Source organism: Theropithecus gelada, chromosome 15, assembly GCF_003255815.1.
Source record: "Theropithecus gelada isolate Dixy chromosome 15, Tgel_1.0, whole genome shotgun sequence".
Lineage (NCBI taxonomy): Eukaryota > Metazoa > Chordata > Mammalia > Primates > Cercopithecidae > Theropithecus > Theropithecus gelada.
Window position 1 is genome coordinate 59,881,980 of NC_037683.1, and position 13,782 is coordinate 59,895,761.

General features: G+C 38.9%; 1 protein-coding gene across 2 annotated transcripts in view; it reads right to left on the bottom strand.

Moving 5' to 3' along the window:
• Positions 1–4,732: 4,732 nt before the first annotated feature.
• The window catches only part of MTAP (methylthioadenosine phosphorylase), a 114,745-nt gene continuing 105,695 nt past the window's right edge, over positions 4,733–13,782 (bottom strand). For both annotated transcript variants that reach the window (XM_025358909.1, XM_025358908.1), the window contains 2 exons: positions 6,929–6,987; positions 4,733–4,803 (listed from right to left, as the gene is read on the bottom strand). In XM_025358909.1, coding sequence (XP_025214694.1) covers positions 6,958–6,987 — 30 coding nt within the window. In that variant the 3' untranslated portion in view covers positions 4,733–4,803; positions 6,929–6,957. The remainder of the gene's footprint in view (positions 4,804–6,928; positions 6,988–13,782) is intronic.

Sequence of the window (13,782 nt, forward strand, 5' to 3'; positions counted from 1 at the left end):
GAGTTGAATATTAGCATGTCTCATGAGGTTGAGGAAGTTTTATGTATGATATCCTAAAATATGTTTTCCAAGTGTCTTGCTTTCTCCCCATCTCTTTCATGGATGTCGGTGAGTCCTATAATTGGTCTCTTTACATAATCCTCTATTTCTTGGAGGTTTTGTTTATTCTTTTTTACATTTTTATCTGAATGAGTTATTTGAGAGAGCCAGTCTTTGAGCTCTGAGATTCTTTCCTCAGCTTGGTCTGTTCTGCTGTTAATATTTGTAATTACATTATGCAATTCCTACAGTGTATCTTTAAGCTATATCAGATCAGTTTGGTTCTTTTTTATGATGGCTATTTTATCGATCAACTTCTGTATCATTTTATTGTGATTCTTAGCTTACTTGGATTGGGTTTCAACATTGTCTGAATCTCAATGATCTTCATTCTTATCTGTATTCTGAGTTTTATTTCCATCATTTTAGCCCTTTCAGCCTAGTTAAGGACCCTTGCTGGGAAACCAGTGCAGTTGTTTGGAGTAAAGAGGGCACTCTGGTTTTTTGAGTTGCCAGAGTTCTTGTGCTGGATCTTTCTCATTTGCATGGGCTGTTCTTTCAGTCTTTAACATTGCTGTAATTTGAGTGAATTTTTTTTTTTTTTGCTTTTTTCTTCTTTGATGCCCTTGGGTGTTTATTGTATAAGGCAGCTTTGGTTGACTGGTTTCAATTCTAGTCCACTCCTGGGTCTTGGAGGAGCCCCCTCCAATTACTGTCTCTGTGCCTATGTTTCTTTTGTTGGGTGTTTGGGTCCACAGTGTTCCCTCAGGCAGGAGCTGCTGTTGGCAGACAAGATGTATCTTTGCCAGGCAGCACTAATATGCTATCCATGTGCTTCTTGGGGACACGTGGGCTTGTGTCTGTTTACAGAGTTCAGGTAGAACAGAACTGCTGGGTTGGAAGCTCTAGTGGGTGGGCTCTGTCTGGCTATGGGAGGCAGGGATGAGTGGAGTTGCTCACCCTCCTCTCCAGATGTTTCCAGGGCAGCAGGAGGTTGTGACCCTCAGCAAATTCTGGCAGAAGTAGGACCACTGAGCCAGAAGTTCTAACAGGTATGGCTCACCTGGCTTCTAGCAGCAGGGGTGGTTGGGGACACCAGTCCTACCATCCAGATGCTTCCTGGGACAACAGAAGGCTGTGCACATTGGCTGAGTTCCCACAGATATAGGTCCTTTGGGCCAGAAGGTCTAGGAGGCATTGCCTGCCTGGCTACCAGTGGCGGGAATGGGTGGGGCTACACACCCTGCTGTCCATGTGTTTCTTGGGACAACGGGAGGCTGAGCCCTCCAGCTGAGTCCTCATTGAAGTAGGAGCACTGGGCCAGAAGCTGTAGCAGCATTGCCCACCTGGCTATCAGTGGTGAGGATGGGTACGTTCTCCTGCCTTGACGTCTGAGTGCTTCCTGGGACAACAGGAGGCTGTGTCCATGGGCTAAGTTGACACAGAAGTGGGACTACTGGGCTGGAAGCTCTATCGAGGGTTGCCCGGCAGGATACCAGTGGTGAGGGGTGTTTGGAGTGGCTAGACAAGTTCAGGCTGAAGTGGGACTGCTTGGCCAGAAACTGGCATCAAGCCCTGTCCAGCAAGAGAGGGTGGGGCAATCTTACTGCTCCCAGGCACTTCAACTGTGGCCTGCTTTGGGGCTGTGACACCAGTGCTGGTCTGCTCAAGGGGCCAAAGCTTGTAGAGGTACCCTCTCCTTTAAGCACACTGAATTTCCTGAAGCGTTTTCAAGCAAAAGCTTTTTGTCCTCTCATGATTAACCTAGCTAGGTCAGCAGGTAAATTTCAAATCTTCTTTGCTCCCATTGTCTCTTTCTCAACTGGTATGGGTTGTATTGTGTCCCTCCCAAAAATACATATGTTGAGGTCCTAACTGCAATACTTCAAAATGTCACTTAGTTTGGAAATAGAGTCATTACAGGCGTAATTCAATAAGATAAGCTTATACTGGATTAGAGTAGACTCCTAATCAAATACGAGTGGTGTCCTTATACAAAGAAGAAATTTATTCACAAAGACACACAGAAAAATGCCATGTGGAGATGAATGCTATCTCAGTCTGCTTGGACTACAACAAAAATGCCATAAGCTAGTGGCTTAAACAACAGAAATTTCCAAGTCTTTGCTATTGTGAATAGTGCTGCAATAAACATACGTGTGCATGTGTTTTTATAGCAGCATAATTTATAATCCTTTGGGTATATACCCAGTAATGGGATGGCTGGGTCATATGGTACATCTAGTTCTAGATCCTTGAGGAATCGCCATACTGTTTTCCATAATGGTTGAACTAGTTTACAATCCCACCAACAGTGTAAAAGTGTTCCTATTTCTCCACATCCTCTCCAGCACTTGTTGTTTCCTGACTTTTTAATGATCGCCATTCTAACTGGTGTGAGATGGTATCTCATTGTGGTTTTGATTTGCATTTCTCTGATGGCCAGTGATGATGAGCATTTTTTCATGTGTCTGTTGGCTGTATGAATGTCTTCTTTTGAGAAATGTCTGTTCATATCCTTTGCCCACTTTTTGATGAAAGACTTGGAATCAGCCCAAATGACCATCAGTGACAGACTGGATTAAGAAAATGTGGCACATATACACCATGGAATACTATGCAGCCATAAAAAAGGATGAGTTTGTGTCCTTTGTAGGGACATGGATGCAGCTGGAATCCATCATTCTTAGCAAACTATCACAAGAACAGAAAACCAAACACCGCATGTTCTCACTCATAGGTGGGAACTGAACAATGAGATCACTTGGACTCAGGAAGGGGAACATCACACACCGGGGCCTATCATGGGGAGGGGGGAGGGGGGAGGGATTGCATTGGGAGTTATACCTGATGTAAATGACGAGTTGATGGGTGCAGCACACCAACATGGCACAAGTATACATATGTAACAAACCTGCACGTTATGCACATGTACCCTACAACTTAAAATATAATAAAAATAAATAAATTTAAAAAAAGATAAATAAACAACAGAAATTTGTTTATCATGGTTCTGGAGGCTGGGAAGTCCAAGATCAAGGCACTGGCAGAATTAGTGTCTGGTGAGGGCCTGTTTTCTGCTTTACAGATGGTCCCCTTGTCACTGTGTCCCCACATAGCAGAAGGGATGAGAGAACTTTATGGACTCCTTTTTCTAAGGGTACTAATTCCATTTATGAGGGCTCCACACTCATTACCTAATTATTGCCCCAAAGAGTCACCTCCTAATCCCATCATATTGGGGGTTAGGATTTTAACACATACATTTTAGGGGGAGACAACATTCAATCTACAACAAAGGCAGAGGTCTACAAGTCAAGAAACACCAGATTTCCAGCAAATCACTAGAATCTAGGAGAGAGTCATGAAAAAGAATCTCCCTCATCAACCCAGAAGGAAACAGCCTTACCAGCACCTTGATCTCAGATATTTAGCCTCCAGAACTTAGAGGCAATACATTTCTGTTATTTAAACTATGCTATTTGTGATACTTTGTTATACAGCCCTAGTAAACTAATATACCAACCCTAAGGTATAAATCCTATCTCATTTTAAGATTTAGGCCATTCAACCCAACTCTTCCTTCAGCTATCAGTTTAATGATTATTTCCTCCAGAATACTTCTTTGATCAGGATCTTTGATATAAACTTTTACAGAACCTTTTTTTTCTTCAGCACTTATCTACGTCAGTCTGCAATTACACAAGATTTAATGTTGCTAGATTAACATTAGCCTTACCTCTATACTCTAAACTCCAAGATAGCAGCAAAAACTTTTTTACACACCATCATATCCCTAAAGTAGGTACTTAGCAAATACTTGTTGAATGAATTAAAGCATTCCTTTGTCTCAAAAGTTGATTCCTTTTTGAAATACAAATAACCTTTGGCAAATATAATCCACCAAGCCCTATCAGTTATACAATATTTAATATGTACATGAATGGAAGCCCTAAGAGGACACTGAGTTTTGTTGTCAAATAATTGTTTCCTAAATGACAATTGGCTTCTTTCTGAATCCTAAATTTTTATCTTGTCCACTTTGAGCATTATTTTATTGACTTCCACAGGCCTCTGGTCTCCAGAATCATCTTTATGGTCTTTTAGCAGCAGCTGCCTCTGAGACTTTTGTGGGTATCTTGGCAGCAATCGCCAGATTTTAATTTGTTATGGGCATTACCTGACATCTTGGCCACACTCCTACCTTTGACAGTGTTTGTCTTCTAGTGAGGCTTTAGAACATTCAGAAGCATATAGTCTGCCATAAATTTTAGTTTCAAGTAGAGAAAACTTTTTTTTTTTTTAACTTCCAATACTATGTTGAATAGGAGTGGTGAGAGAAGGCATGTAGATAAAACTTTTCTAAATGGTATCCACAGACAGCTAGTGCTAATCTTGATATTAGCCAGGGATATACTATTACTCACCTTGGGGAAGATAATACCGTGGTGATGAGTGTGGATGCAAGGGAACCACAGCCTATGAGATGCTTCTTAGATTTTTTCTTTAAATGTATTTTCCCAATTAGATCTCCAGTGGCAGACATTGTACAGGGAAATGATGGTGGATTCAGATACCACACAAAGCCAAGGGAAAACGTACCAAAATTCAGCTGCATAACTGGTACATTTTAAAATTTAATTTAAAATTTTAAGTAACTATTACATGTGCAGGGTTTGAAAAATCAAATATTACTATAGGGTGTCATGATTTCATACAAACACATATTTGATCTTTGCTCCAACTCACTTTGAAAGTTGTCACCTGAAAGCAAATATAAGAGGGTTGTAACTTTTAGCACCCCTGTCCACTTCTGGGGGTTGGGGGAAGGAAGGGAATAAAGATAATGTTCAAGCACCAATGGTTGACAATTTAACTAATCATACCTATGTAATAAAACCTCCATACTAACCTCTAAACTTTGGGATTCAGAGAGCTTCTGGGTTGGTGAACACAATGAGGTGCTAGGAGGATGGTGCACCTGGAGAAGGCATGGAAGAAAGAGCCCCCATACCTTGCCCCATGAATCTCTTACACTTAGCTATTCCTAAATTGTATTTTTCATTATAAACTGGCAATCAAAGTGTTTTTCTGAGTTCCCGTTAATCATTCTGGTAAATTATTGAACGTGAGGAAGAGGCCAATGGACCCTCAAATTTGTAGTCAGCTGCGTGGAAGTCATAGCCAGATACTGGAGGAAATTAGAATTCAGGACCCAGTTCAGTTTACAAGTAGATAACAAAACCTCAAAGACAGTGAACTAGGCTAGAATCTAACAATGAGTGTGCTATAGTTTTCTACTAATACATACTTTTTCTCTTTATAGTCATGCCCATTCCAAAAATAATCACAGTAAAACTGATTTGTTTGCAAAATAGGCCTAGTCCCATTACACTTGGCCTGATTACTTACATATGAATAGTGATTCATTATATAAGCTTTTTCAAAGTATACTTTGCTGGGACTTTTAATAAGGAGTCTCAAATTAGAATTTAAAAAGTCTTTCCAAGCTAGGAAGGCAAGCCAAGCACTTGTCATCAGACTTCATCTGCAATACCTATAAATTTGGGTGAATTCTCTTCTTCGTTAGGTTCTTAAAATCTCCTTAAGGGTCCTCACCCTTCAAAAAAGTAAATTTTCTCTCAATCTGTAAGGTCAGGAATCCTGTGAGCAAGGTACCAGGGCGGTTTTTCCCAAGGGGCTTTATTGGGCTCATAAAGTCAAACTTTGTTCCTAAAAACTGTATGGTCATATAATTATTATTTATTTATTTATTTATTTTTTGGAGACAGAGTTTTGCTCTTGTTGCCCAGGCTGCAGTGCAGTGGCGCGATCCTGGCTTACTGCAACCTCTGCCTCCCAGGTTCAAGCGATTCTCCTGCCTCTGCTTCCCGAGTAGCGGGGATTACAGGTGCCCGCCATCATGCCTGGCGAATTTTTTTGTAGTAGAGACGGGGTTTCACCATGTTGACCAGGCTTGGTCTCGAACTCCTGACCTCAGGTGATCCACCTGCCTCGGCCTCCCAAAGTGCTGGGATTACAAGCGTGAGCCACTGCGCCCAGCTGGTCATATAAAATTTTATGTGTATTTTTAAATATGATATTCTAGTTAAAAGCCTTGGTAATACAACCAGTGTTTCTAATTGTGTCTTGTTATAGGAAGAATATATTCTTTTTTTTTTTTTTTTTTTTTTTTTAGTAAGAATATTTTTTTTTTTTTTTTTTTTTTTTTTTTTTGAGACAATCTCATTCTCTTACCCAGGCTGGAGTGCAGTGGCACAATCTCAGATCACTTCAGCCTCCACCTCCCAGGTTCAAGCAATTCTTGTGCCTCAGTCACCTGAGTAGCTGGGATTACAGGTATGCACCACCATACCTGGCTAATTTTTGTATTATTATTATTTTTCATAGAGATGGGGTTTCACCATATTGGCCATGGTGGTCTCGAACTCCTGGCCTCAAGTGATCAGCCCTCCTTGGCCTCCCAGAGTGCTGGGATTAAAGGCATGAGATACTGTGCCCAGCCCAGAAGAACACATTCTTATTGCAGTTGTGCATATAACGATATTGCCTTGGAAATAATAACACTTGCTAGTAGTTTCTGAATTCTGGAGGGATCAGGTAAGAGAAAAATTATATGCTTCTTTTCTGTTGATAAAGGCATAATCTGCTAAATTTCTGTAAGCTATAGATAGTTTAAGGAAAAAAGAAAAGAGTTATCTTAAATCTGAAAAACAAGACATTAAAGAAACAGCAATGTTTCAAACACAAAGTCATAAAATTATCATTATTATCAATACATTTTATCCCATGTGCATTAGTCTGTTTTCACACTGCTGATAAAGACATACCCGAGACTGGGAAGAAAAAGAAGTTTAACTGGACTTACAGTTCCACATGGCTGGGAAGGCCTCAGAATTATGGCAGGAGGTAAAAGTCACTTCTTACCTGATGGTGAAATGAGGAAGAAGCAAAAGCAGAAACCCCTGATTAACCCATCAGATCTCATGAGACCTATTCACTATCATGAGAATAGCGTGGGAAAGACCAGGCTCCATGATTCAATAACCTCTCCCTGGGTCCCTCCCACAAAATGTGGGAATTCTGGGAGATACAATTCAAGTTGAGATTTCCGTAGGGACACAGCCAAACCATATCACCATGTAATTAATTTTTCTTCTACTTGATCTTGGGTTAGCAATTTTATACATTTAGTTTTTCCAATAGAGTCCTGGAAATTGTTATGCAGTCCAATGTTATGACCTTAAAGTTACCAGAAACCCATACCTTTCAATATTTTCCATAAATCTTCCTGAAAACAAAGCATTGGGAATAACTTTCAGGAAAGTATCAGAGTAAAACTACTGTTTGTGGATGACAAGAGACTTAAAAATGGCCATGGTTAAAGATCTGATGAAAGTTCATTATAATGCAATTGACAATGTAATTTGTTATTTCTGAGAAATACATTTTAAGGTAACTAAAATTATGCCTGATAACATATCAGGACATATCAGAGTTCTAGAAGTTCACAGAACATCTGGAAAACTTACATGAATAACATTATAATGTAAAAAGGTTAAACATCACCCTTATTTGACAACTTCCTATGCAATTCAACATATCAAATCAGCCTAATTAGTGTAACTTCTCTTCTTTTAATTTTTTTTTCTTTCTTTCCTTTCTTTCTTTCTTCTCTTTCTTTCCTTTCTTTCTTTCCCTTCCTTCCTTCCTTCCTTCCTTCCTTCCTTCCTTCCTTCCTTCCTCCCTCCCTCCCTCCCTCCCTCCCTCCCTTCCTTTCTTCCTTTTTCCTTCTTTTCTTTTCCTTTTAGACAGGGTCTCACTTTCTTGCCCAGCCTGGAAACTGTAGCATAATCATGGCTCACTGCAGCCTGAACCTCCTTAGGCTCAGGTGATCCTCCCACCTCAGCCTCCCACGTAGCTGGGACTACAGCCACGAGACACCATGTTAGGCTAATTTTTTTTTTTTTTTTTTTTTTTTTTTGAGACGGAGTCTTGCTCTGTTGCCCAGGCTGGAGTGCAGTGGTGTGATCTTGGCTTACTGCAACCTCTGCCTCCCGGGTTCAAGCAATCCTCCTGCCTCAGCCTCCCAAGTAGCTGCAACTACAGGCACACATTGCCATGCCAGGCTAATTTTTTGTATTTTTAGCAGAGATGGGGTTTCACCTTGCTGTCCAGACTGGTCTTGAACTCCTGAGCTCAGGCAATCAGCCCGCCTTAGCCTCTCAAAGTGCTAGGATTACAGGCATGAGCCACCATGCTGGGCCGCCAGGCTAATTTTGATAGAGAAGGGTCTCCCTATGTTGCTCAGGCTGGTCTCAAACTCCCAGGCTCAAGTGATCTACCTATCTTGACCTCCCAAAGTGCTAGAATTACAGTCCTGAGCCACTGTGCCTGACCTCTCTTTCTATAAGGAAAGAAAACAAAGTCTTTTGAGATATTCCAGGAATCCATCTGGAAAATCCTACTTAGATTGAGGTTAAAAAACAGATTTAGTTTAGAATTTGGTTTTAGGAAGTCTGGCAAAAATATCAAATGTTTTAAACACTTGATTAAATATATCACAAGTCACTGTGAAGACATAAAAAGTAACAACTAAAAGGTTTCAAAGGCAAATAAAGTTTAATAACTGTTAAACAAAACAAAACAACCAAAACTTTAGCTATTTTATTGGGAAGATTCAATTTTCTTAAGTAATTAAAGACCAAAAAAAGGCAACATGAAGCACAAAGAATTATTTTGAGAAACACAAAATCTTCATTTTGTAGGCCGATTAGTTACAACGGAAAGGAAAATTTTTCACAATGACTTTTAAAAACTGGAGCAATACTCTTAAAAAAGAAAACTGTCATTTTTCACAGAGAAGGCCAAATTCTAGTTTTGCATCGGTTTACTTTTGATATTAAGACTCTTTTTTATTTATTTATTTAGTTTGAGATGGAGTTTCGCTCTGATGCCAGGCTGAAGTGCAGTGGTGTGATCTCTGTTCACTGCAACCTCTGCCTCCTGGGTTCAAGTGATTCTCCTGCCTCAGTCTCTGTAGTAGCTGGGACTACAGGTGCGCACCACCACGCCCAGCTGAGTTTTGTATTTTTAGTAGAGACGGGGTTTCACCATGGTCTTGATCTCTTGACCTCGTGATCCGCCTGCCTTGGCCTCCCAAAGTGCTGGGATTACAGGTGTGAGCCACTGCGCTTGGTCAAGACTCATTTTTAAAACCTTATAATACATTCAGTTCTAGCCAACTTGTCCTTACAAGAGTCATTCATTTTGTGTGTGTGTCGTCTCTCTTCCTTTTTGTATCCATTTCGATTTTATCTTTCATTCATTCTGAAACAACATTTAACCTCCAAACTAGACAAAATTATTCTTCCTTTTCCTTAAAAAAAAAGTACATCCTTATACCTTATAGCTTTCCTTACCAAAAACATGTCTTATTTTCTTTGCATTATCTCCCTTATTATTTTTAGTCTTTTTAACTACTATATATTAGTCAAAATTGTTAACTCTTAGTAACTTCAATTTCTAGTGAAAACTAGGAAATAAGAGATTGTGAACTGTTATGGGGCATTCCATAAATTGGTAAATCTATAAATATACCATTTTATAATTTCTATAGAAGCATATTCTTTCTCATGGTACATTTAAAAGTGTTTTTAACAGATGTAAATATATTTAGTTCCTTTATAATAAAAAGCAAAAGTAGATTAACTTATGTTAAGTAATTAATGTTTCAGCATTTATGTTATTTGGAAATGATCTAAATATTTAGTGAATGTCCATTACCTAATTTAATTTAGCAAAACTCTACAGGCATAAGTTAACAACGAGAAGCTATTGAGAAAGAAAAGTAGCTCAGAGCAGTCTGAACTATGTGAGGTATGCAAAATTTATCATCATCTGTCTGGATAGATATGTCCAAACAATACAGTGTGGTTCCAGGAGATGAAGACATCAAATACCATGGCCTCCAATGTGGAACGCCATCAAATAAAAAACTCCCTCCAAACACCTCGGAAGCGACCATATCTGTGTTGTTAACCAATACTTGTGGAGCTAAGCTCAAATACATTGACTTATGGATTCATAATTTTTATTTTAAAAAGGCAGCTCTGCCTGAGTGGACAACCTCAACACTGGAGATCTCCTATACCTTGATCTTTAGATCAGCACAAGAAGTAGACAACATATTTATTTGATTGCCGTTGGAAATAAAAACATTTTTCAGATGTGGGTTTTGTTAGTAATTGTCTTTATTTGCATCATGTCTTTTATTCTCAAATTGATTATGCTTTGCATTTCTAGATGTCTAAAATCAACAAAAAACTAAAATAATGATAGCTAGATGCTTAGAAATGATCCAACATACCATGGCTCCTTTGTAAGCAGATGACCTGAAATACCATTGCCCTGTCCCTTTGCGTTGCCAATCAACTTGGCCTTGAGACTTCACTGCATTCTTAAGCCATTTTATCTCTCCTCTCTTCCTCCAATGTGGGATGAGACTAGCTGAAACCAAGTTTTCCCAGTGACATGGGACAAACTTACATCTAAAATGTTGATCAATACTTTCAGAAAAAAAAAAAAAAAAAAACTCAACCAAAAGGAAGAGAAAGAAATGTAGCTCAGAACAGTCTTAACTATATAAAGTATGCAAAATTTATCAGGCCCAGAGAGACATGAGTATGAGATTTTTGTCACGCCCTGCCCCAAATCCATGCCCATTCCCAGGGGATGTGACCCTCACCCATTATGTTCATGCTCCTGGAATTTATGATTTTAAAAAATGTATAGCCAATCAATAGTTTACATGCAACTAAAGAACTGCCCCTTCTTTTTTTAAAAAACAACAACAACAACAACAACAAAAAAAACAAAACACTTGTAACTGCTGCTAATTGGAGTTTATATTCATAGAAACTTGAAGATGTGTCTCCCACGTTGCAGCTCTCAAACTTGGCCCAAATAAACTATTTATATTAATTTTGCCTCCATTTCTTTTGTTAAGAAGTTGACACTGTTTTTAAGTATCCGTATTAAAAAATAATTACTATTGAAAAGTTCACTTATAATTTCTATTCTATTTACATTAATCCAATTGTTCTTCATTGTAATTGAGTTATTTGTGAAATGTCATTAGACATTAGACAAAGGTAGTCAACATCTCAAGTTATTAATATTTTCCTATTAACTATTTTTAAGCATATGTATGTTAGCCAAACATCACAAAAGCAAGAACCTAAAAAAAAGTTAAGGCCGGGCTCAGTGGCTCATGCCTGTAATCCCAGCACTTTGGGAGGCCGAGGCAAGCGGATCACGAGGTCAGGAGTTCGAGACCAGGCTGACCAACATGGTGAAACCTCGTCTCTACTAAAACTACAAAAATTAGCCAGGCGTGGTGGTGCATGCCTGTAATCCCAGCTACTCAGGAGGCTGAGGCAGGAGAATCGCTTGAACCTGGGAGGTGGAGGCTGCAGTGAACTGACATTGTGCCACTGCATTCCAGCCTGGGCAAACAGAGTGAGACTCCATCTCAAAAAAAAAAAAAAACTTAAATACTTGTTTTTTTTTCTTTTTTTTTCTTTTTTGCTTTACTGCTATACTTAATATATACTTGCTTTACTGCTGTACTTAATAAAGTAGTAGCTACTACATTTTCACTTTTGCTGTTAGATTAAACTGATAGTTTTATAATCTTAAACATCTAGTTATGATAACAAACTTGTTTGCCTAGTAACCCCTGGTAGAAAAAACTGTATGTATGTATGTATTATATTTAATGTTGACAGCTCTGAAGACATGCCTGCTTTAGTTAATCCAACAAACTTTAATTTTTATTTACTGAAGATTTTCCTATATCATATTGTTAAAGAGAACTAAAGATAGCCTGAGAAGGACTCTGTACTTCTATATTTGAGTCCTTGCAGGTGAACTGTAACCTAACTTAACAGGTAGACAAGATTGAAAACCTAACTTAGGAGTATGTGCCTGTAAGAATAGCTGAGTCTTGGCCAGTTCTAATAGCCATACTTCAACCACTTAGACACTTCTGAGTGTCTAAGGCAAACACCAACCTGCAACCAGTCTAGCTGTTTCTGTACTTCACTTCTAATTTCTGTATGTCACCTCCCTTTTTTTGTCTATAAATTTCTTCTGACCATGAGGCATCCCTGGAGTCTGCATGAATCAGCTGTTACTCTGAGGGCTGCCGGATTCGTGAATCATTCATTGCTCAATTAAACTCTTTTAAGTTTAACTTGGCTGAAGTTTTTTCTTTTAACAATATCAACTTGAAGAACATTTGGGCTAGGTCTTATTTGTCTGAAAGTTTAAAAAATACTTAATTTGTATAAGTGCTTTTCCTTTAAGGCAATTAAATACAGCTCTTTACCAGTTAATTTTAGGATAGTCTCTAGAGGTAGAAATATATTACACATACATGCATACACAGACATGCATAAAATATAGACAGAAGCAGATTTCACAGTTTTCATTTGAAAACTGTAGCCATGTGCCAGGTACAATAATACAAAAACAGTTTATAAAAGAATTTCTGAATCCAAATTGTGTTTCTGGCAGATGGAACAAGTTAAGATTATCTACAAGATGGCTAAAGCTTTTCACTGTTTCTGGGAGAAAAAACAAGATTTTTTTATTTGCTCAATTTCCAAATAGCTCTTTTTCTTCTTATTCTTCTGGTGAGTAATCTCCCTGGCATTTGCATGCCAAAGAGATAACCCTCAGGTCCCAGAGGAGACAGGGTGGAAAATGTAGATCTTAATGGCAGAGAGCCAGAAAAAGCACCTTAAACAAAGGGAAGGTTTGTTACTTAAACTCCTTCTCTATTGGTTAAGACTGTTTGGTGATTTAGTCCTTCTTTTCTTCCTGATGCAGAGAGAGAGAGAGACGAGCTTATAAATATAGACTTCCTTTGTAGACATAAATTTCTCCTACAAAGAGTCTCAAAGTAACTCTCTCAAAATAATCTTTATGCCAGATAGCATATTTTGGCAACTAATTCAGTTAGATCTGTGTCTTCCCAACCCAGCTTAAAAAAAAAAGCTAGATTACTGAGTTCAGGATGGTGCCCATGAGTAAATAGGGCAAAGCATGTTCTATACCTAGATTCAGCATGGATAGCGTCAGCAAATTTCTGAGAGTTTTCCTTTGGGATAAGAAAGCCTTTCACTATTGTCTCTCAGCTTAGATTTGACTAAGGCATACAGGTGGCTAAAGAAAGCCCAGCTGGTTTATTCTGAGGGACTAATTTCAAAAGGCATTTTTTTTTCTAACTTTTTGTCTTCAAAGTGGAAAAATAACTGAGTGAAAAAGTTAGTAGATTCAGAGTAATTAGGCAGAGGAGTGTAGAAAGAAGGATACTGTAAGGACTCAACAGGTTCTTCTTGCCTGCTGCCCAGATAGAGCTGATTTATCATTTATCAAGGCAGCAGGGGAATTGCAATAGAGAAAGAGTTTTACACATGTAGAGTTGGCTAAATGGGAGACGTGTTTTATTATTGCTCAGATCAGCTTCCCTGGAAATTTGAAAGCTAGGGTTTTTCATGGATGGTTTGGAGAGGAATGGGGCTGGTTAGGCAATAAGTGCTTGCTGCTAATTGGTTGGGGATGCAATCATAGCGGTGTGGGAAATAGTCCTTATGCATGCTGAGTCACTTCTGGATGGGGCCACAGGAGTGGTTGGTGGGTCCAGGTGGAGCCATC